At 41.8% G+C, this 25,707-nt stretch overlaps 1 protein-coding gene across 5 annotated transcripts in view; it reads right to left on the minus strand.

The window, feature by feature from the left end:
* Positions 1–25,707, minus strand: part of PDE4D (phosphodiesterase 4D) — a 479,877-nt gene that overhangs the window by 25,912 nt on the left and 428,258 nt on the right. For 4 of the 5 annotated variants that reach the window (XM_075526394.1, XM_075526393.1, XM_075526396.1 and 1 more), the window contains one exon: positions 23,433–23,545. In XM_075526394.1, coding sequence (XP_075382509.1) covers positions 23,433–23,545 — 113 coding nt within the window. Of the gene's footprint in view, positions 1–23,432; positions 23,546–23,642; positions 23,920–25,707 lie in introns of those variants that run through there. The other variant, XM_075526399.1, reaches the window with a different exon arrangement.

Raw genomic sequence — 25,707 nt, forward strand, 5'->3', positions numbered from 1 at the left:
CTTTAGCTTTGAGGGCAGGAGAACAGTGCTTTTTAATTCTCAACTGCAACCCCTGGATTGACTATGAAGCTGCACTAGGAACCTTCAAAGAGATGTCTGAGCATTAATCCTGAATACAAGTGTGCTGGATGTAGTGCGTATTGTCTGGTAAGTGGCAAAAGTAGAACAAAGAGGAAGACAGCTAAATGCCATCACAGATCTTAGTTTTCAACGTCATATGCATTACAAACAGGAACGGACAGCCTGAACATATCTCATGAGCCAAATGAGAAGCCTGTCTGAAAATATCAAAGAACATTTTTGGGCTAACCTCCACACACCAGAGAACAGCAATAATCACCCATGTCAAATCCAACTCCTACCGGTCACAAACACAAGACTCTTTTCACAGCATTAGCCAACTCCGTCTGGCATTTATGCTGGCAGGCACCCTAGCAGAAAGCCTCCCCACAAAATGGAAAGTCTGCTCAGTGCTGGGAGACCACCGCAGCAAAGAATGGTTGTTTCATCCAGCAAGCAAGGGCATGTGGATGGACTCAACCAAGCCAAAAAACTAGAACTGGTCTGGAGGAAGAAGCAGGACAGCTAGGGACAAGGAAACTACGCTGCACCAACCAGCCTCACCAAACTTCTCTGGGTTCCATCTAAGACTCCCTGACTGGAAGGAGAGAAAATGTAGAACTTAATTAAAAAAAAGAGGAATTTTACAAATACGAGGAGTTGTTCAGCTGCCACATAGCAAGTGAGCAGCAGGGGTGGAGAAAAAGGTGGGGTTTACACTGATATCAAGAAGGGATTAACTCCACTGGTGGCTGAGAACTGATGGCTGCAATTGGAACAAATCCCTAACTCTTCTGAAGGAGTCTCAGCTTTAAGGATCATAACTATAGCATAATTACGCTGCTTTAAAAAGGCTTTCTTGGCAGCTTCTTGCTTGTCAGAATTACATTCATTAAACATTATGGAACAGCCTGAACTATATCGTTTTACAGATCTTTTTATTTGGGAATATATACTTCTAATGCATCAAATATGTTATGTTGCTGAACAGACTGTGATGACAACATTCTTCTGAACTATTTCAGCGGAGATATGTAAACCCAGGAGCCAAGTTGGTTAATAAAGAGTTAGGCTCTTTTATTAATTAAAAAAAGAAAACAAAACCAAAACAACTTTCTGGTAAAGCACATAATTCAGTGTTTGTATTTACTGCCCTCTAGCGATAATATAAACATTAGCTATGAATACATAGGAACACATTAAACTTTTTTCAGACCAGAAATCTCACAATGTGGTCCACTAATTTTCAACCATACCAAAGCAGGGTCTTTACAGGTATTCTCTACAACTGCAGTAGTGTCAATAGACACTCCTGAGCAATTGCACAAGCAACAAAAATTACACCCTATTTCAACCCATGTTTTGGGGACCACTGGCAATCTTTAAGATGCAATATTCACCTACAGTTTTCTTGCAGGAACTCTTCTACATAATGATAGAGTACAGTATGCATACAACGGTTTCTAAAAAAAACCCCTGCAGTAAATGGAGTTTAATTTCAGCAAATATTTTGCTGTTACAATATTCTGCTATATATTTACTTTTCCCTTAATTCAATGCTGTCAAAATGATGTAAATTACAAAAAAGCTACTGTTAAAAGCTAGTTTAGATCATAGAAAAGTGGATCAGGTTGTGATGACAGCTGCAGTTATGACAGCAGATTTGAGGAGGCGGTCGCCCTAGCAGAAAGCAGCAATGAATAATAGCTCAGGTGGTTATCTCTCTATCACACTTGGCAAGTGACAGAATCAAAGGCGTAACCACAATCCCGTGGTTTCATCCATAAAATTACTATTGTGAACAGTACCTGACGTGAATAGAAGGCTTTTCAAGTTTTGCCCTAAAAACAATGCTAAAAAATACTTTGATATATATACAGATAGATAGATAAATATATATTTATCTTACATCATAAAAACACAATATATATCATGTTTTTATGCATGTGTCAATATGTGTCCACAGCACATTGATACAAACATACAACACATCTGCATCATATCAGGAGAAGCTGTGAAACAACAGACCAGAGTTATTTATACTTCTGGCCTGGAGATGCTCCAAACAAATATGCTGCGTTAAGGCTGTATTTTTTCAAAATCATGCTTAAATTATTGCAATGCTAGTGGAAATACCTACTCCACTGAGTTAATTCATCATATCAGCATATTTCTCAACAGACACCGAACTGTTTTGCTCAAAAGTTTCTCTCTGCATCTATAAAAGATGCTGGCACACAAATCAAATGGGTGCTCAGTTTGCACTGGACAGGAGCTCAGGGAACCTGGAGCAAACTGTAAGATTTCATATTTCGTATGTTTCATATCTACTTGATATGCAAAAATCCATCATATTTATGCAAGCTATTTTAATGGCACGCTTCTCTTGCTATTAATCCTCCAACCAACTTTCCAGGGAACAATCTAAAATGAATCTTTCAAAACAGCTCTGGAAGAAGCCACAAAATACCACCACGAGAGGGCCCTAACCTGGACTCTTTTATAATGATTGGTTCCCTTACAATACCCTGGCAGCAAACTGTTTGCTTTACAATAATTCTCATATTTTATAGAAACTATAATTTGGATGGAGAAGTGGAAAATAAAACAGAAATTATTTAATTATCACTTCACTTCCAGGACTTGCCCCAACACACCTCTTACATGAGTGGCTCAGGCTTTACTGTGACCAAATCTCAGAACCAAATAGTTGTATACTCCACCAGAAGACCCACTCTCTGGCCTTCCAACCTCCTTTTAGGAAAAGTCCTCTCTTGGAAGAGCAGAATCAAGACCTGTCACATATGGAAGGGAAAAAACATTTATTCCCCTCCCCTTAACACTTGTATTATGTAAACTGTATTTAAATGGTGACTTGTACAGGACAGTGAGATAGCCGTAACAATTCCCATAGTAAGAAAAAAAAAACAAGTGGAAAATAAATCAGGGGTGGGACAAAAGAAAAAGATAAGACTTCCTCCTTAAAACTGCATCCATGGATGGCATAGCACCTCATTCTTAGCCATATCTTTTTGTCCATTTTTTCTTAGGAGACTGCTGTTGGGGAGGATCTGCTACTGCCATTTCTGGTCTTTCTCCTCAATTCTTTCCATTACACATATCCATTCCTGTCTTGGGAGCAATGACAACCAAACAGCCAGAGCACTGCTACCACCTTCACTCCTTCCCCTAATCTGCAAACAAAAACGCATCCTGCCTCTCCACCTCCTCCAGACAAAGCGCAGTGAGAAAGCTGGGTGGAAGTCTCAGACTCAGATACAGCCGCACAATTCAGCTTATACCGTATTTTGTTTTTCATTGAGCTGCCACTTCTTTGTCATGCTTTGAATCTGGACATTTTCCAAACAACATATTGATACCCACTCCCTGATTCCCAAAATGGCGCCCCAGCCAAGGATACTTTGTCAAGGCAACTAATACATAAAACTGGTAAGTTTTGCTATAAGTGGAGTCTCAGCACTGCTCCTATGCTCCTCAGCAGTAAGCACCTATGCTTTACAGACACTTTAACATACTTTACAAAAAGCAAACGAGAAAATAATCTGACTCAAAAGACCAGTGTGATCTAGTATATGCACCTCCTTTACACGGCTATGCCTACTTCAGTGCAGCTGTGCAGAGACTTTCAGTCCAAAGGCATTTAAGAAAAGAAGAGTAAACGTGTCAGAGGTACTGCAAAGACATAACACTTCAATAATGCACCTAAAATTATGCAATACCAATGTTGAAGGAATGCTGCTGTTAATAAAAAATGTGCCATGGAGACATATGCACTCCGAGCCCCAGCTAATGCCTGTGCCCTGCGGCACAGGAATTCCTACAACCCATACGTGTTATCCCAGCTATGGCAACTGCAGATGCCTCTTCCACAGCTTATTTGCGTAAGTAAGATTTACAAGCTACATCAGTGTAACGCCTCATAAAGATACTCTTATTATGGGATAAAAACACAGTGAAGTTTAAGCCTTTCCCAAGACAAGTTGTGCTAAATCCATAAAGGTATTCACACTAGAGAAATGTATTCACAATAGAGAAACGATAAAGGTGATTTCTTCTAACATCAAAACCCTCCTCTGCAAACAAGTACTTTGTAATTTAAGTATCGTGAAAAGAGAAACAGGATTTTTTTCCTAAAATACATTTTTAGGAAATTCTAACAATTCCCTTCTTACTGAATGGAAAAGATTTGGCTTTAAAGGTATCCGACAAGGTTTTTTCTCCTTTTCCTAGTTCATATCTAGTTAACATTTGCCTAGTTAACACTGGCAGCCACATCTGACAGACATAATAGGTAAAAAATACAAGTAAAAAATTCCAGCTTGCCATCAGTTACAAGGAGGAATACTGCACTTATTCCTTGATCACCCCACAGATCTCATGCAACTCTCAGGCTGTTACAAACAATTTAAAGAGATCTAGAAAGAAAAACTTGCGGAGTTTTCCCCTCCTTTTGTCCTTTATGAGGATTTTTTCCCTCAACATGCATGTCAATTTGGGTGAAGAAATAGGTCTGTAATGAAAGGAATATAAAATGCAGAACCATCTGAATAACTTATTTATATATACACACACGTATATGCACCCTGCAAATAAATACCTAGCCCATAAATATCTACTGTAGCACAGCCACAAAAGAGGTTTGTACCCACATCATGCATTTTTGCAGACAGCTGTGTCTAAAACGCGTAAAGAGGAGCGATACTTCACTCACAGAGCTGTGACGGCACACTCACCCTAAGACTGATACAGCTACACCAGCAAAAACTGAGCTTTACAGGTATTGCCCATTTCACACAGAAAACTGGCTTGCTATGTAAAGACAAAAAACAGCTTCACTGGTATTGCTAGATTAATCTTACTTCTCCTGCAACGTGACATTCTTATTTTAATGAGGTGTTCCTAGTGTAGACCCAGCCAAGCACATGCTTTAACAGTTCATCAGAAATCTTGTTGAATGGTTGCCATTTCATACTAAAAGAAATGAGTCTTTTAATCATCTTTTTTAAAGCTACAGTCGTGCTTAACATACATACTGTTCTTATGAAAAAGCAAAAATTAAATGACTTCTTTTTCTAATTCTAATATATATGAAAACCAAATATGAACCCAACTATTTCCTATCCTTCTAAATACTATTGCTCAGTTTACAAAAAAAGACAGAAGGTAAAAGCCATCCTACGAAAAAAAGCTATGATACTACAGACAAAAGCAGAGAATTGTGCACTCCAAAGTACCTACTAACACCGCAACGAGCTCAGTACAGGTCTGATATAAACACGCCTTAGCAAGTGCCTGTAAATCATCCACAGTAGATACCAGCATTTTGAAAGCAGACTGCAAGTTGTTTCATGCAATTTTGTTGGTTCAGGCTCCAATTCCTATTAAACCGTGGCTGCTGTACTTCTAACTAAAGTGCATGTGATAGTGTCATTGTTCTGTCAAGGAAAAAACTCAGCAAAGGTTATTCTCCAACTAATATTCATTCCAATGTGATCTTCATACCTTTCATTTGATTATTTATTTAGATGCTCTAAGCATGCCCTAAATCTATGTAGATTCACAAAAAATGAAGACCTATCCAACCAGAACAGGAGAAACAACCAGCCTCATCCATTACACCCCTGTCTCATGCATACAGGGAAACACACAAAAATGTAATGCTTCTTTTTTTGTCCAAGCGAGTGCTTCACCCAAATGCCTCTAGGTCAAATTAAGCAAACAAGCATGAAACCCAAGTGGTTTCCAGTCCCACGGCCAGGTGTACTGTGAGGTTGGGTTTACCAGTACATGAGAGAGATGGAGACAAGATAACAAAACCAGGCCAAAGGCAGCTCTGTAGTTTCCCAAATTGCATACTTATTATGTGTGTGATTTAAACCCCTCTTACAAGAAGTCTCAGTATTTGCATGAGGAAGCTTGCGGTGTGTTCATGTTTCCTTACTCCGTGTCTACTGATACCAGTCATTTGCCTCTCACCCTACACATAGGATCCGAGTGCCTCTTTGGGCGCTGGCTTCTTGTGCCGCGGTGACAGGCGCGGCGGGGCGCTGCTGCGTTCGGATGACGCCGGGCCACGGCTCCGCTCCCTCCCCGGAGCCCACTTCGCCAGCCGAGGGTGCCCACTTCGCCAGCCGAGGGTGCCCACTTCGCCAGCCGAGGGTGCCCGCGCACCTGCCCCGGGGCTGGCAGGGTCAGGCCAGGCCGCGGGGGGAGGCATTGGCCGAGTGCTGGTAAGGAGGGTGACACACCCGCGCCCGACGGAGAACACTGCTCGCCATCCCACGCCAACACGGACGGGTTCCTTTGGGTTCGGCACCCTGTTTAACCTTGCGCTGGAGCAGAGCGGGCGAGTGCTCAGACCGACACAGCCGAGTCTCAGCTGGGCAGCAACCAACAGCTGAGAGGAGCTGAAGAAATGGACTGTTAGCATCCTTCACCTCCAGCTACTGGAGCTTCCAGGTAGCTCATCGTTGGTAATATAGGCAGGAAGGAACATACAAAGCATCGGGCTTGCTCGGGAGAGCATGCTCTTGGAAACTGAAAGCATCAGGAACGAAAGCTGAGGTTCAGGAGATGCAAGTGGATGCCTGGTTCTTCCATGAGCGTAGGCCTGCAATGTCACTCTATCCTGTGAACATTTTGCCCTTCCCACCCCACACTGTGGACCGTTGTGAGACAGCGGCGCTACCCCAGAACCACTCTTGTGCTACGTGCCTCATGTACGCTCCAGGCTGGAGCTGGTTCTTGTCTCGCCAGCTCAGAGCCCACGGGCTACAGGCAAGAGCCCTCCCAAACACAGCCAGTTTTGCACCAAGTTTTATTTAAGGTAGCTACAGGGAGCTGCTGAAGCACAACTCCTACCCCTATTAGTCTCCAACGCAGTCTCATCACAACAGCTGAAAGGATTTTGTAGGAGCCCTCTCACCTGGGTGAATTTCTCTTCTTGTTACAAAATGAAACTAAGACCAAACAAAGCACCAAGATTATCTCAAGTCACACAATACACAGGAGTATAAACGCATGCATTTCTCATTAACTTGGTAGAACTGCATTTCAGGTGAGAGGCACCTTTTCAGTAATCCTCCACCTTTTTTTACACTATTTTTGCATCGTTCACAACTGATTGTTCAAACATAGAAAATATTTTTATGCTAACTTTTCTAGAACAATAAATAGTATGGAATAGATAAATAGATACCAAGGTTTACTTGCCACATCAACATACTCACCCCTCAGTAATGTTACTGTGGGTTGCTCCTGAGCAATCCTGGTTTGACAGAGCACCAATAAATTCATATTTACAAGGAAACAATTTTACTGCTAAATCAGTATTTCCTTTGAAAATGCTCAAATGTGGCTTGTATTTAGCAATTTCAAGTTTGTACTGTAACACCATACAGTAATCGCCTTTTGTAAACACTGCTTTTATTCATGGCTTATAACCAGGGAATATTTTATATTTAACAATCATTAAATGTACATTAGTAAAGAATTAGTTAATATGCTTTAGCTTTGATAACTTAGGTCACTGATAAACTTCTATAGCATAGCAAAGCATTAAAGATAATTTAGTTTGAAGACCTCTGTTTAATCAATGATGACCCATGATCACTTGCTTTCTTTTCTGAACACTAAACTGTAATGATTACTACCATTCATGAAAAATTAGAAACCAAAGGTAGACTAAAAATCATGAAAATAACATCATGTACTGAAAACTGATTAGGTTCCACTAACAAAAGAAAAGTACGTCATTAGATTGGGGTATATTCTCTGATGAACTTGCAATATGGATACAAAATACACAGATATTATTCAAGTAAAAGACTACCTATTAACCTTTCATTGTTACTAGGTATCTTATCAAGAAACAAGGCATTTTTTGTATTTCAAGCCTCTTAAATAGACACTTTTAAGTCTCTATAAAAATCATGCCTAGTTTGAAAAACGTCTTAAAATCAAACAAAACCAATATGCTCTAAATAGATACGGCATCATCTTCACCTTTAGCTTGCATTTTTATTAGTTTAAAAAAAAAAAAAAGCTGTGAAAATTTGGCTGCTTTTTACCCATTTACACATTTACATACAATGTTTGGAGCAGGTGGAAAAGCTCTGAGCAGCGCATGAAACACTGGAGAGACCTCAGCAGAGGCAGAAAGACATCAGACTATCCATTTATGTGGGGGCTCACACGCACAGAAGCCCATTTTTGCCATGAGAAGGACAGAAACGTTAAAAAGGCTCACAGTCTGCAACAAATTAAACTTCCTCCAGCCCTCCAAAGCCCCTGCTTAACAGCCGATTCTACTCTTCATCAAAGAGATAACATTGCTAAATAAAACCGGCCATGGGCTTCATCCACAGCCTGAGGAAGTAAATTTAAAGACTCTCATTAGTTCTAGCAGGCATTAGATCAAGTTCTAGTTGAACCCGAAAAAACTGTCCAAATGCCTCAGGCAATGGGAGCAATGCACTAGCACCACCTCCAGCCCCCCCAATGCCATACTTTTGCTCAATCTCCAAACCAGAGAACAAAACTGAAAGGGTGTAACAAGCGTAGTTCATCCATATTGGACTGTATAGTTAAGTAGGGAGTTTATGTCTTGTCTACGGCAAATTCCACTAAAAATAAGTTAGGATGTTAACATTTAATAACTTCAGTGAATATTAATTTTCATACCCACTTCATGAGATTGATATGTCTATCTTATTAATTACTGCGTAATTTAATGCCACATGTGTAAAAAGCATATTCCTAGCTTTTAAAAACCAAACATGCTGCTGATTTCTCAGCAGACTGTTTTCTCAGCATGCATTATGACACGAATTCCCAGTATTGCCTAGCCCACTGTAAGCAAAACACATACTTTTCCTCACTAGAACAAACATTTGCCTTGTCTATCGTTCAGTGTACTGCTGTATTAATCACCTCATATTAAAGTAACAGTATAAATACATAAAGTCCCAGGTCTTGATTAGGAAATTTTCCAAGAGCAAAAGGACTGTGAAGCAAAGCTGAGCTACTCATCCACGTCTGCAAACAGACTCGCTGAAGTCCCCTGGTAGTCAAAAGGTGCAAGTCAAAACAGATCTTATCACTCCCAGTGCTGCCACCTACGAGCCCATGAGCAAGCCACCCAGCAGACGCAGCACAGGTCGGCATGACTCTCGCTGTTCAACAAAGCTATGTGCATCAGCAAAGGCAAGAGACCATCGCCGGGCAGGATGCGGGGTGAAAAGGCAGATTGGGAAACAGATAGATTTGTACAGAGCATGCTATTTCATAACAGCCAAGACACTGTAGAAAGAACAAAAAAGAGAAAGCAAAAACAAACCCCGGATGACTCCTCCCTCAAGAGCAATTAAGGCATGGTTTCATACTTAGGCACACTATTCAAATGATGGGGTGTAACAAGATGCAGACCAACACTTGTCTCCCCATCCTCTACTTAGGTCAGTCAGGCAGCTTTACTTTCCTACGACGATGACATTTTTCAAGCTCCGATAATAATTGCAAGAACAAACCTAAAACCCCTACGTACATCAGCATGCCTTTATTTATACCACATCTATAAAATCTAAAAGACCCATGAGCACAGGAACAGTGTGTACCTGGAAAGACAAAAAATTCCCCTCAACATAGTCATCAAATTCTTTTTCTTCCTGCAGTTCTACTTTATCCCAACAGCACAGTTTTACCTTGTATTATTGTACCATTCCTATAACCAATCTATCTTTCACAGCTTTGTGAAGCAAAGATCACACTACAGATGTATATTCCTGATGACCAAAGAAAAATCATTACTTAAGTTTTAGCCCCCAAATACCAAGATTTATTTCTGCAGAAGTTTTCCAGAGCACTTTACCTTCTTGTATCTCAAATGTAGTAATTCCATTTTAAAAAGCATGTTCTGTAAGCAGGGGTGTACTGAAAGCTGTGCTAGAAATGCCAAGCTCTGACTATCAACCAACTGCATCATCTTCACAGTGATTAGCTTTAAGAGCTCTCCTATAATAAAGCTTCTGAAACCTTTTCAGCAACAACCAAACAGAGCTGCAGAAAATCCCTCCCAGCTAGAAAATGTACATATTTGTTTCTACTGATGCTAAGAAAAGAGGAAAAAGCAACTGATTACCAAATCATGAAATGCAACCTTACCTGGGTCCAGTATTCAGACATACAAAACTTTGGCCATGCTTCATAGTACAAGAAAAACACAGTCATTTTACTGAGAAATCTGAGCTCTGGGCTTTAAAGTTTATGCATCCAAAGAGATATTCTATGATTTGTCAAATAATTCATCACATTAATATTTCTCAGGAGTAAAAGTGCTTATAAATTTTCCAGCTAAAGTTTCCATTGCAAGTGAAAAATAATTTCATTTAAAGACACCCTTACATACTTAATTTCAGATTTGTTTTTTTGTAAGCTGTCTTCTGGCAAGTAGTGTGTTTCAGAAAACCTCTGACGTGCACATACAGAACAGCTTTGTAAATCCAGCAAAGATACTTTCTGGCTTCTTGTTGAGCCACACTAGCCTGCATTTACTCCAAAATGGCACCCTCATCTCTGCTTGTTGCTATGGCCACACCATACGTCAGGCTTGCACTTTTTTCCCGGACCTGTTTGTTTATGACAGGCCTAGGTGCTTCCTATTATGGTGCCTGCATCAGCACAGCGTCCGTTCGCAGCAGCAGCGGCGGGAGCCGACAGCCGCTGCCGAGGTGATCAGCATGCAGCAGAGGACGGAGATGCTGAGGAATCCGAGCATGCTCCCTGCAAGACTGCACACAAGGGCTCTTGGAGACATGTTACACACCATGCAAATAATGCATCCGGATTTGGCTGATGAAGTCCTTTTAAGTCTAGTCTTCTGTGGCAGCAAAAGCTGAACGCGGGTGAGCTAAGGCTAAGAAGGGAGAATCCCAGGGAACCACATGTTTAGAAAGCAAAATAAATACTGCATTTTGCAAGGTCTCAAGTACCTGTCTGTCCCCCTGGTTCTGAGATGCTGCTATTGAGCATCAAAGAGGCGAGCATTTTAATTAACCTAATTACTGTGTTCTTGGCACAGTAAAAAACATCTTTACAAACCTGCTCATCATTAATTTTCAAATGTAATTCTAGTATTTTATAGTCTGTTTCATTCATTTCAGCTACTAAACTGAAAACACTTTGTTTCATGTGTACTTGTAGGGGAGGTCCCTTTGTGCACAGGGAAAACATGGCCAAAACCAAAGTTATGGTAATTCTCACACTACCCACCCACCACTTCTAATGTATCAGGGCTTACACACCATAGAGTAGGAAACAAAGTCACCAACACCATGTTCGTGGCAATATAGCTTACCAACAACAGCCAAAGATTCATTATACTGCTGACATACTCAAGAACTCCAACCACCTGCAAACCCAGCAGTAGCAAAGCTTAGCGCCCAGCCATTATCCTTCAAAATCATTTGCAGAAGCACACAGCAAAGCAAAACTTTTTTCTCCAAAAAACCAAAAGGTTATCAAATCTTTAGAAAAATAAAAATTCAAATGTTCATTATATTTATCATTACTCATCACAACCCCAAAAAAGTTTGGTAAATTTCAAGCCCAGAAAACACGTTAACTGCTTGGAAGATTGCATGCATAAAAAGTCTGTTTTCCAGTCCATCTTGCTCACTTTACATTAAAACATGCTCAAAGATGCTCAAGTCCACAGCATCTACTTGGCAGCCCACTTTTCAGTTGTTTCTGCTCTTCAAACTCTTTCTTGCTCTATTAATGAAACAGCACTATTTTGCTATTTCTTTTGTTCTTACACTAACCCCTATTCTGCCTTCTGCTTACCATTCTTTCCTGCTGGAGTTGAACTACTTCTCCAGCGTCCCAAGGATGAAGTTTGTAGAAACACTGCTGAAGAGCACAGCCAAAATGTCACCTTGGGTGCTTATCCTCTTTGTTCAGATCAGCTCTGAAAACAACTGCTTCCTTGTGTCAGCATGAATCATATCCTCATTTTGCAAAAATTACTCTTCATTCAGACCACCCTTTGAAGCTCCAATGGGTGGCTGATGTATTATGAAAATCATTGTTACTACATATAAGAAACCTTCAGGGTAAGGTACCTTTCAGTTTACATTGTACAGAGTGTAATATACACCAATACCTTGAGAAAGAGTAAGAAAAAAATATTTGGCACCTTCATTTCTAGTCCTTGCAGTTAAAATAACTTTTTCAGCACCAAGTGGTGCAGCGCTGCCTTCCTGAATCTATTGATTGGTATCAGTATACAACAAGAGAAGGGTATTTAATGATAAAATTCTACCTATCCACTTGGTGGTCCTCCTCTTAAAATTTGATTTATGGTAATTAAAATACCAGTGTTGTTAGTCATTTTGCTCTTGGCCATTAGAAAAGACATCTCTGTTATAACTGTTCATTCTGAATCGCAAAAATCAAGTTTATGAAAATGTTAGTATCTCAGCTGGCAGTGTGAGGTTGTCTGTAATTCTGGGTAAAATTACTGCATTAAGGCTGTACAGTCAACCTTGGCCACAAGAAGATCAGATAGCCTGGTTTAAATACATTAACGCCTGCTTGAACAGGTCCTTTCAATCATGTAAACTAATTCAATTAAAAACCACACATCATTATATCCATCAAACAATACTCCTGGCCTTATGTATCTGGGGAATAGGACTGATGTAGCGGAATGGTTACGAGGTTGCAGTTAACCATAAGGTTAACTGCATTTCCTGTAAGGTCCAGCTGTTTATTCCAGAATAAAATGAATACTGACTCTGTTTTGATTGCTTTATATGACTTTGAAAAACCTGCTTGTAAACGTCTTCAAAGAGACAAACTTCAGGCAAAAAGAAAATGCCACTGGTTAGTCTAGGGTTCTTATGAATACAGGCAAGCAAAAGTTACCATTAACACACATTAAATTAACGAGGGAGAATGATGGAGGAGCTTGACAACGAGCCTGGACTGGCACACATTAAAGTAATTGCTGCCTCATTAACATTTTGCCAACGTCTAGTGTTGATGAGAGTGAACTGCATTCTGATATCCAGGAAACCTGCTAACAAGTGATCTTCCTAGCTGAAAACCTAACTTACACCCAAGTGCATGCAGTGAGGAAGGCAGGGAGTCCTGCCACTGAGCTGTGCCATGCAGACACTAACTGGACAGCACAGCTGAAAGCAGCAGCAAGATGCTTTGAAGTATGTTTCCAAACTTGGATCGCCACAAACGCATCTTAACTGCTCCACCTCAGGTCCCCAACTTGCGAAACAGAAATACTTCTGATCTGTAAATCAACTGATGTGAATGTCATGGTATATCACTGCAGCACAGTGCAGGCAATTTTTTTAAAACATAATGTACAGTACAAGTAGATGAAAAAAGGACCTTAAAGATCTGTGTTGTTTCACAGGCGAAAAGCTAACTCAGATACTGATGTTATGTCTTTTGTGTTCTGGGTTGTTTTAAATAGATCCATAAGCTACTTCCATACTTTTTGTACAAATTAGAAACCACCCTTAACCACAAAGATTAACTATTACTATGCAAAACTACTTATGTGTATTAATTGCAACTCTGATATTTCTTATCTATAATAAAAGATCAAAATCAGTCAAATTTAACTGGAAGGTCAACAGACCTTATCACTCTCTATAACTACCTGAAGGGAGGTTGTAGAGAGGTGGGGGTCGGTCTCTTCTCCCAGATAACAAGTGATAGGACAAGAGGAAATGGACTCAAGCTGAGCCAGGGGAGGTTTAGATTGGGTATTAGGAAATTTTACTTCACTGAAAGGGTTATCAAGCATTGGACCAGGCTGCCTGGGGAAGTGGTTGAGTCTCCATCCCTGGAGGTATTTAAAAGACGTTTGGATGAGGTGCTTAGGGACATGGTATAGTGGTGGTCTTGGTAGCGTTAGGTTTGCGGTTGGACTCGATGATCTTAAAGGTCTTTTCCAACCTATACGATTCTGTCATTCTGTCTGCTTCCAGTTTAACTTTCCTTTGTCCTCTTGCTTTCCCTCCCCCAAATAAAACCAATAGCAAAAATGCATAAACCAGCAGCCTTTCCTGCAGCAATTATGAGCAGAGGGTTTAACTAAACATTGTCTTGCTGAGGGATCTTACAGAAGTATTCAGTCAGCTCAATTTCATTAGCTGATCATATATTAGTAGGTTACAATTTAATTAACAGAAGTAGCAAGCTGTTTAAATTTTATTTGTAGATAATCTCATAAACAGGCCCTGCACATTCAGCTTGATTCAGCATTGCTCCGCTGCTTGTGATTTACAGCAGACGATACTATTGCCTGTGCAGCTTCACTTCCGCACGGGGAGCAGGCAAGCAGAGCCAAGGGCAGGCAGAACTTGTCGTAGCACAGCAGTGTCTCCCGTGGCTGGAGGTTCAGGTGAAGCAGCAGTCCCCACCGCAGCATGGCTCTACCACCAGGCACCAGGGCAGCCACAGGGAAGCTGCAGGTGGTGAACCCCAGCTCAACAGGCAGGTGCTGGCCACTGCCCTGCTCACACGGTTCCAAGGCTCGATGAGTAGCATCACTTTCCACCATGCCTTAGCTTGCCCACATTCAGTTTTGCAGCTACACCGGGGACTGGCTGCAAGTTAACTAGAATTGGGATCAACTTCTATTGAGATATGCTCTATTTAAAAAAAAAAAATAGTAAATCAGAACAGGACATATCCATCCATAATATACTTAATTCTACAGCAAGTCTCCTAAACATGGAAAGTTTTGGCAGATGGTACCAAACAGCCTACTAACAAAACTGAGACAGGAGAACAGTTTCTTAGTGCAGTTTCTTTATGAGGCAGAGGCTGAATTGACGTTTTGGCAAACACCACATTCGTTGTACCAAAACTTTATATAATAGCAGAAGCTGCCTCTTATTGGAAACACAAAATTTATTAAAAAGAAAAGAGAAGGAAAAAAAGAATGGCCACAGCTCTCCAAAATGCTTCATATCTTACAGTCTAACCTTCATTACAGCAGCACACTATTATGAATACAATGCAGGAGTTCCTGGCTCTAAATACTGTCACAAAGAGCCACAAGTATTTAGATACTTATCATGCTTTTCAGTAGCCATGAATTCCACCTTTATTATTAAGCAAGAAGTTATGAAGTACTCCTGTCTGTGAAGCCTTTTCAAACTAAAACCTTTGAAAAAAGAAAAAAAATCAGTATTTTTTTGTAAATGCCATGAAAAGGCACATCAATTTTGCATTTTAACTTCAAATAATTCAACTGCTAGAAAAACTTCATAATTTTCAAATCCTCCATTATGGTGGTTGAAAGTAAAGTTATTTTCCCACATCAAGTCCTAGTTACTTACTCTATTACATTTTATCTATATTATTCTGTGCCATTACGCTAAAAGGAAAGAATCTTTCATACTGTGGCATTTCCTATAATTAAAGAGGCTACAAAAAGGGCTGTTTGTGTGCTGGTATGGAGCATTTGCTTATATTTATGGAAAAAATTATCAACTTATTAGTGACTGGAAAGCTATGCAGTCCTAGAAGCAGCTAAAAAGCTGAAAAACATTAAATCATAGCAACCCTCAGAGAGGCATTACTCCTCTTATGTAGCTCTCACATCCAGGCATTACTCCTCTTATGTAGCTCTCACATCCAGGACTTTTTAAGAAGCAGCAAATGAGAGATGCAGAAATCAATTAGTTTTTTTCTAAAATTTAAAGTACAGACTGAATCTGTGAGATTAAGGGGTCGTAACTTGTTTTGGAGCCACGAAATGCCAGTGTTCTTTGTCTTGACCATTACGGGTCAACTCTAGGCTCGTCTCCACTGGCACAGAACGGGATGGCCTGTGCGGTGTACTTCTGTTTGAGAAGAGCCCTGACAAACAGCAGCAGGGGCTCGCCCCACCACCCAATTCACAAATTTCTAAATCCACAAGTTGCCAATTCACAAATGCCTGCTTGTCATGGCCCAGGGAAGCAAATGTTTGCCATCATGTACCAACACAAGGAGAAGGGGCTGCTCACAACTCAGACACCATGAGCCTCGCCCACCACGTTTCCTTCTTTCTCAGCAACAGACCTACAGCTCCATCATACCACCAAAGCCCCCTCTTACTACCTCCGCAGAAGAACAGGGTGTTTCATGATTTTTCTCATTTGACACCAACCCGACAGCTTCCTATGGAAGCAGCATGCATGTGAACAGAAGAGATTCAGCCACTGCCGAACTGGCGCTCCTACTCCATCCACTTGTTTCCAAGAAGGTGGAAGTGTCCATAAATGATAAGGAGGGATTGGTGCGAGCCATCTGCACAACAGCAAGTGCCACCCGTTATCTCGCTGCAGCACGTCCTTGCACAATACAGCCAGCAAAGTGCTGTCTCCTTGGTGTGTATATATATATATATACACACACACACACACCTCACTCATCACTGCGGTTACCCAAGAGCAAGTCTGCTGCTCTCCAGAAGCATCAGTTGTCTTACATGGGAACAAGTAAGGCTGTGCATGGGGAACTGCACTCCAGCCTAGGGGTCTTAAATCCTTTTGGGCTGGCTTCAGCGCATGGAAAGGGAGGAGTGTGCCTGTGAAGGTAGTCCTTCCTTACCTCCACAGTCCTCTTCCTTTTCTCATTATGAAGTACAACAAAATTGGGGAACCCACACAAACATGCATTAATTCAAATTCAGGCTCACCACTTTATCAGTATCCCTTTACTCTGTCACTGTACAAATCAAAATCCTTAATGAGTAAAAAATTTCCTGATGCTGCACTGAACAAGCTTTTTCTTGCTAACAGCTGCCCCTTAATTGTCATCTTCATCAGAAGCAACACTCCAAAGAGCTAAGCAAATCCTCGGATTTTCCTAGAAAGATCTGGGAATACAAGAACCAATTAAACTATCATGTCAGCCAGCTAAGTGCAATGGCATTGCCAGACATTATATAAGAGGACTGTCACACAACAAACCCCATCAAGTTTTTCATCTGGATATCCAAGCTCTTTAAATCCAAGAAGCAAAACAGAGATGCTGCCTGCTCTGCAACAATTTAGTCATGACAACAACAAATTTCTTTTCTACTGTTACCTTTCCGGCACGTATTTTTCATGTGCAATAGCTGAAACTCAAAAGAGAATGACTGATGTTCAAATCCTCTTAAATGGATATGACAACATTATCCTGTCCCTTAATTGGAAACAGATCACTCTAATCAGTGGCTATGACAGAAGAGGATACAATTTTACTCTGGCTGAGCTTCCATGTTTGGAAAAAGTATTGCAAAAAAAATTACGCTCCTACGTATGAAATGTAATTTCTGAAGACAAGCTCCTAACCGTGCAATGAACCTGTCCCCAAAGTTGGCAGCAAGAATTCAAAAAAGACAATGCTAAAAACTAGTCTGCTAATAAAACACTGAGCCAGCGGCATGAGCAGTGTCTACTAGTTCTAGACTCAGCCCGTCTAGGCTCCTGCAAAATTACTGACCACCGCAGCACTTAAGCTTTTCCACAGAAAAAGACAAAGATAAAACAGATGAATGGACTAAATCAGGAGTCAGAGCCTGTCATCAGCTCCATAAATTCTGGGCATGGGGAGACCCAGAGAGCTGCTGTCAGCCTGCAGGAACACGATGCTGCTTCTCCATCCCGCGGCCGGTGCCTGTGAAGAGCTGCCAAGAGGCGGGAGGTGCTTCCTGGCCCCGCTCGGGCCACGGAGGCAGGCGGGCAGTGGGGCTCTCCCCGGCCCCTGGGAAAACCCAGCAGAGGTAAAACAGCACTTCTGTTTGAAGCGTGTTAGGGAATTCATACATGGTCCATTATGTGAAGTAAGTAATTCGTTTAGCCTCACTCTTTCCCCGGATATTACGTTAGTCAGCTCCCTGTTGCCTGTGTAAGCCTTTTAGTGCTGTAAAGCAGGAAAGGAAAAATACTTTTTAGCAGCAGGAAAATGTGATTATAAAACAGCTCAAATTGGCAGGGGACTTCAGGAGGGAATGTAAAAAAAAAAAAAAAGGGGGGGGGGGGCAACCGAACAGATTTCAAGTTGTCTTTGTTTCCTTCAAGTGTAATTTTAGCTTACGTTAAATGTTTACAGGTAGGTAATTTTTTAAAATAAAGTATCATTAAGATTATTGTTTGAGCATGCATAACGGGTGACAAGTACAGGACCATAAACGTAAACCAAAATCCCACTAATACTTGCATCAAGTGTTACATTTGCATAGCCTTTGGAAGTTAGTTGGTCGTTAGCATTAATGTTTTGGGCTTCTTCAAAGCACTCCAAAATCTCAGAAAGGTTTTTTTAATAGTAACTAGCACTACTAACTGCCTGTAAGTAGACTTCTGCTTTCAACTGTGAGCATTTGCACATACTGGTATACAAGCTGGACAACTATTAGATAGTTTATACTTAAAAAAATTAGTTTCATAGTTAACATGGTTGAGCTAAACGAAACCTAAATCTTCTTAGCTTTGATACCTAAAAAAGCTTCCTGGAGAAAAGGCATTCACATAAGTTTATAGTGGGAAAGAAATACCTGATGAATGACCTTTTCCAAACTCTTGTTCATTACCAGTTATCAGCAAATCCTGCAAAAGTGCTGTCATCTGCAGTAAACTTAAAACTGAAACAGAAGCACATGAATTGAAACTTTTTCCATGTATAAATTCAGATACTCAAGACACACAAAAGCAACACACTAGAGACGTTTGCAAAATCATGATTACAGAAGTGAAAATACACTTCTGCATATCAGTTTCTCTAGTCAAACATGGAGGAATAGTTATAATCTACAATTAGTGCTGTCTAGCAGAAAGTGGTTGCTACATCTTTATTGTTGGCATTCTTCATTTATTTATTGTCTGTCACAGAATAACTCTCAGATCCAGAATCAGGGACTTAAGCTAGGTATTGCATACTGGACAAAGACAGTTCTTCTCCCAGAGAACTTAAAATCTATTAATTTTTGCTTTAATCTTGTTTGGCAGAAAAAGAAGAGGGGGTTATTCATTAACAAAAGAGCAAATGATTAAAAAAAAAAAAAAAAAAATCACTCTGCAACCCAAATTTTAAAAAGATCATTTGCTTGTACAAGTATATCAAAGTGTACCTCTGTCTAAAGTTAGAAATCACAATCTGTAAGCTAGTACCCACCTAAAAACTATGTTTTTCAATACAGATACTACTCACAATTCAGTTTAGCAGAAACTGATACGGGTTAGCATCACTGGAAATCAGAACAGTTAAATACAGGCATCTAATAATGCCCTGGGATCCTATCTTTAGTGACCCAAATTGGTAAACTATTTTATAAAATTAATTTATTTCTGTTCAAGTAAGCATCATGCAGAAAAACACAACAATAGAGCCACAGTCCACTGACAATAGCCAATATTAACAGTACATGCTATAGAAAAAATCAGAAATAGGTCTCCAAACATTTAAGACTTTTCAGTCAATTTTCCAGATTTAAGGTGCTTCTCGTTTTCTAGTTTCAGAGCCTTTCAAGACTTTACATGGTTTCTACAGGAGTGTAAGGACAAGAAACTTCCTATGCTTTTAAAAAGAAGCTGGGATTCTCTTGTTAGTACCCAATTCCAGAAGCTGGTAATTTAAGGAAACACCAAGTACTGTAGGAATCGTAACAGCATAATGATAACTGATACTACTTTTAAATACTATGTCCTTTTGAAATCAGATTTATTTACAAACTACGCCTATGGGTGCATCACAGATCTATCCAGCAGTTACCTCATTTGCAATGCCTCCAGGCACTTGGAAATCTGCTTATCGCAGGGATGGCTGGGAAACGGGACATCATCTGGATATTACAGTCATCCTTGTGTAACTTCAGCAGCCAAGCATCATGGCTGGCTTCCTACAGAGCTGACTTAGAGCATGTTTTCAAAGTTTTTGGGGTTACGCTTACCGCCATAACATGCTGCGGCTCATCTGGAGACTGTGAATAGCACTCCATGCCTACTGCTTCAAGCCATTTTAAGCAGGGAGAAGAAGGATCTTTTCATATATCTGCGTCATCCCACTTTCAGTCATCCAAAGCTGTGAGCTGGCACGTCACAGACTACTGCTAAGTGAGCACGAGGGGCATCTAAACAAAATAAATACCCTTGGACTAGGATATGCTAACGCAAATCCTGCGCAGGCATTACCGATGGTAAGGGGATTCCACACAGACGCAATCGACAGTTCAGATTGCCAACTCACTGCACAGAGAGGGATTGGAGGTAAGACTCATTCCCTGGCCTGCTTCAGGCATTCAGGACACACAATGCTGCTTCCTCCCTGGATTTTTTTCCTCTACTATGGCAGCCTTTGCAGGATGGGCAAAAGCTCTTACCTGGTGCAAAGCTCAGCTCTTATGCCACCCCTTATGTTTTGCACATGCTCACATAAATAAGGAAAATTAACACTGATGAAAATGCTGTTATATAAAAAAAGGAGGGGAGGGGGAATAAATAAGGGAAGTAGCTGAGAGTCTGGAAAAAAAACCCCAATTCATCAATCTTGTGGGCTAGTTCTTAAAGAAACCCAGAGAAAGGGAAAGAGGGAAACACAGTGAGAAACCACATTCTGCACCAGCAACATTCCTCTTCCTGATTTTCTCATCCGATTTTACAGGACTTACTCTTGGGATAGAGAACTGAGTACTCTTCAATATTCATTGCTGTACTGAAGTCTATGTCCTTAGCCTTAAACAAAGTTTCTCTACAAACTAAAATAGTATAACTTACCTATATGACTCACAGAGATGTCGCAGTTTGCAGTTATATTACAATAGGAGGTGCTGTATAAATGCTGGATATGTTTTAATAATCAGGACTAAAATGATTCTTTAGAACAACCTGTTACACCCCTAAAATTAAAATCCTCCTGCACTAAATTTTCCTCACATTATATGGGCTTGCTGGTTTACATTCAAGATTGTTCACATTATGGTTAATAGCACTGATTTACTTTTTTTTTTTTTGCCTTAAAAAAAAAAAAAAAAGAGAAAAACACACCAAAACCCCAAACATTGAAAGATGTCACAGACTGCTATACGAGGAGGGCAGACTTCCCAAAAAAGGGGGGAAAAGGTTCACTTTAAGAATTGAGTATGACCTGCAAAACCAAACAGCAGCTATTCCTTCCCAATACTACACTCTTCCTAAATACTGCAACATGAAACAGTAAGTAGCAATGAAGTGCTTTAGACATCTACGTCCATATTTGACAGATCAAGCAGATTGAGGCAATACATTACTGCAATATAAAAATTCCAGTTTTGATGTAAAGCTTGGCATCATTCTAACTGACTTTCAGATTAACTATGATGCCTAGGCTTACTGTACACCCCGCATCAATCCCTTGTCTGCATGATCTTATGTTGGAAAGAAGAAGATGAAAAACTTTTTCTGAATCACATTTTCCTTTTCATTTGAATAAACACATGTGAAGAATGTTTATCCTGTAAGCTATGCCAAACAAGTCTTTAACTAGTTCAAACAAATACAAACAAAACGTAGTATCAGATGTAGCACCTTTGTGTTTACTTAAAGATGCAAAGCAATTGTCATGTTTTATTCTAAAAACAAATCTTATTTAGGTAAAAATCTGAATATACTTGGCAAAACTTAAGATGCATTGATTCACAATTAGTTTTATCTTATTCTAAAAACAGCTTGTCCTCCTTGTTCATAAAATATACTGCATATCCTATCTAGTTTAGGGCGGTAATAAATAAATGCTTGAAGAATGTCCAGGATCTTGTGAAACAGTGGCCATACAGATATCACAAATCAGGGAACCGATAGGTGTTCCTGAAACACCTTTCCTTATTAGCAAGGAAAGATCAGGCCCATGTTGGTCTGACCTTACTCCCTTTGAAAACAATGTCACTGGATTCAAATAGTGCTAAAACAGACTCTGAAACTCTTGACTTTGTAACTTGCCAGTACCTACGCAATATGCCCTGAATAATGAGATCTTTCAACTGGCAATAAAAACTGAAAACACAGTTCTGAGAATAGAGCAATGCCAGGCAGATAACTCTTAAAACGGATATTTAATTGCTGCTAACGGTCTCTAAGGACAGGAAAAGCACAAGGGATATTATATTATGGGACTAAACCGTACAGAGTTTAGTGCAAACACCTCACCTCTTACACGCAGGCTGAGTTGAACACGGACTTAAAAACAGACAATGAGAAACAGCAGGTATTTGGTACAGTCAAGGCAAGACAGCAGAATTTTAAAAGGGCATAAGCCGAGTCAAAAACACTTATTATTTTCTGACTTTAAAAAAGTCCTAATGGCAACTTAAATGGTTAAAAGGTGCTAAAATATAGATCATCAGCCGCTTTTGCAGACATAAGAGAAGCAAAACCAGCCTATTTATTTAATTAAAACTTTCTTCTCTCTCATTGTACATGTGGCTCCCCAAATACTCGGAATATCCGTTTATGACAAATGTAAAAATAAATTCGGAAACAAGACAGCAGGATTATTAATTCGGCTTTAAAAAAGTTAACTCCAGAACCGTAGCTACATATCGTTTGCAAACCAAAATCACGGAATAAAGCGTACTTATGAATGGAGCACGTGGAAACCCTTTTTCAAACTGCAGCACAAACACACACAGCGAGCAGATACCAGCACACAGTCCCCGGCTAACAGGCATCCCCAGCTTCCAGCCGGGGAAGGAAGGGCGCACTCCGACTCCGAAACACACCTCTGGATCTAGGTGTCTATCGTGACTATTGTGATGGCTCCTCGGTTCTGAGCAAGAACTTCCATAACGAGTTGTGTTATGAGAGCCGTTAGCCTTACTGTTTACAAATAAAATTCAGCCTGCAGCTCCCCTGGGATCAAGAACTACCTTCACCACCTCTTCATGATACTTCCACACCACCTTCTAGGAAAGATCCCTAGCTCAGAATGGGATGCTGCGAAGAGAAAGAGCCACCGAAGGGATTATCGCCGGCAGCCGAAAACCAATCTCTTTTTGTTTTTCAACTGAGACACATCGGGAACAGTGCAGCTTTCCAAGACCGGCATCGCTCCCACAACTTGCCCTGAAATTAAGAAAACTGTACAAACCACACCAAGAGCCCTTCCCGCACCCAAGCGCGCACAGGAGGCTGCTACTTCCCGCGGCAAGTTCCTCAGCCCGGGGCCGCTTCACCCCGCGGCCCCCTCCTGCCGACACGGGGGTGCGCGCCCGGGGAGCCCCGCCGGCCGCAGCCGCGGCCACGCCGCCCCCTCCGCACCCGGCCGAGGCGCCCCCGCCGCCCCGCGCGGCGGCAAGAGCCGGGGCCGCGGGCTCCTACCTTGTTCGAGGCCATTTCGCTGACGGAGTGCCTGGTCTGCAGGGTCTCCAGCTGGTCCAGGCACCAGTCCAGCTCCTCCAGGGTCTCGCTGGCCAGTTTCTGGTAGGCCTCCTCTGCGAAGAGACAGGGAAAGGCGTACTCAGTTCGCAAGCGCTTCACAGGGCTAACGGCGAGCTCCAGCGGGTCCATCCTCCGCTGCCCGGTGCCCACACATGAGTGCTGCTCCCTCATATTGCCAGCCCGGGCAGCGAGCGGCGCGGCTCTTCCCCTCCGCGGGGCCGCGCTCCTCTTCGGAGCCCCCGGCTCGGCGAGCGGCGGCGCCGGCAGAAACTTTCCGCCGGCCGGGCTGGCCGCCTGCCTCGCCTCGCCTGGCCTCGCCTGGCCGGGCCCGGCCCGCCCGCCCCGGGGCCGCGGCGGCCGCAGCGCCGCCCCCTCGCGGGCAGCGCCGAGCTCCGCGGGCGCGCAGCAGCCCCGCGGCGGCGGGAGCCAGGCCTGCCCTCGGCGGGGGGGCGCGGGCAGGGATGAATCAGCGCAGCCGCCGGCTGCGGCCACCGCGCTTCCTGTTTTCGCGGCTCCGCCGGCGGCAGGGCTGCGGGCGGGCGGGGGGGGGGGGGGGCCGCCGCCCCCCCGGTGGTTACACGTGCGCACGCACGCACACACATACACATCCATCCATACATATACACGCACGCAGCCCCCGCCCGGAGCCGCCGCGGGGTGGGGAGCCCCGCAAAACCCGGCGCGGAGCCCGCCCCGCCGCGGGCACCCACCGGCCGCGCTGAGCGGTCGTCCCCGTATTTTCTTACCTACCCACAGAGGTACCATGAGAATTAATTGGTTAACGTTTATTAAGTGTGGGGAAGATGTAAAAACACGTGTAAGTGCTCGGGATAACGATGACGCGCCGAAGCACCGGCCGCAGTGTTCAAATAACTGCGGTAGTATTTGCTCTAACCCAAAAGCCTCTCTGTGTGTGTGTCCGTGTACAAAGCATCACGTCGGCTGTAAGCAAAAAAAGGGCAGATGAAAGTTTTGGAACTGGACGCAGCAACACAATATGGCAAATGGACACAATAACGGTATGGAAAGTCATGGTTTAACCAAAACTGCTGTATGTCACATTGCTAACTGTCTTAACACTTGCAGAAGTTTCCCTTACAGAGAGGAAGACATTCCCTTCTTCAATAACTCTCCAACAGCAGGAAATAATTTCAGAAAAATAATCCCATGTCTAGGGTGTGAGCCTCACCTACAAAGCCTGGCTATCTTTTTTTTCTGATGTAGATCAGAAGGGGAGAATGCCTCTCCACACTGAACTCAGAGCTGAGAGAGTTTTAGCCCAGGCACGCTGTCTTGCAAGCTGTGCATCTGAAACATCAAGTTTTGAAACTCCTGGCATGCGTGTGTCTGGATCACCTACGTGCAAACATAACTCCAAGGTAGAGAAATGTTTGTTCAGTGGGCTTGTTATTGCCATCTAAAACATCTCCCTTAACTTGTTTCACATCAAATTAACCTTATTTTCAGAATGTCACACAAGCAAAAAAGCAGGCAGACAAATTAACTAAAACTCCTTTTAAAACCAAACACCCCAGCATGGACTACTGCCAAATAGCTCAGTGCATTACTGTTCAACATCTAGGATACCAGATTCCTATCTTTTTACATTTCAGAGCACATGCTCAAAAACTTTGGGTTCCTTCACAGCTGTTAAACTTTGCGTACTTGTGGCCGTTGCAAAAACACTCCACAATTTTGAATAATGTCTATTCACCTCTGGAAAAGGCAATGCAAGAAGAAGTTTGGATTGAGATTAACTGGCAGAACCATTTAAAGAAAATTTTGCAGTGCCAACCTGCCACTTCAGTGAACGCAACACTAACCGATACTCAACAAAAAACGTCCCCATTGAATTGTAAACACTGTCTTTCAGACATGTTATACTTACTATAAATGCTACCTGATCCAAAAGAATTTCCCCAGCAAATAGAGGCAGGATTTTCCAGCCTGTTTGTCCATCAAAAGAGAATCTATGACATTCTGCAACACAGCAGACATCACAGCTCACTAGTTCTTGGACATGACTGGTTTACTGACCTCGCAGTGTAGATTTCATCAAGGTCAGTACTGGAAGTAGAAATAACTTTGTTTATAATAGTTTGTAAGCGTACTGCATTAAATGCTTTTGATGAAGTGGAGATGTAGTTAACATATGCATAGTTATCTGATGACCTTATAAAATGATTTAGTTGAGGATAAAATGCATAATGAAGTG

Source organism: Mycteria americana, chromosome Z (genome assembly GCF_035582795.1).
Source record: "Mycteria americana isolate JAX WOST 10 ecotype Jacksonville Zoo and Gardens chromosome Z, USCA_MyAme_1.0, whole genome shotgun sequence".
Taxonomy (NCBI): Eukaryota; Metazoa; Chordata; class Aves; order Ciconiiformes; family Ciconiidae; genus Mycteria; species Mycteria americana.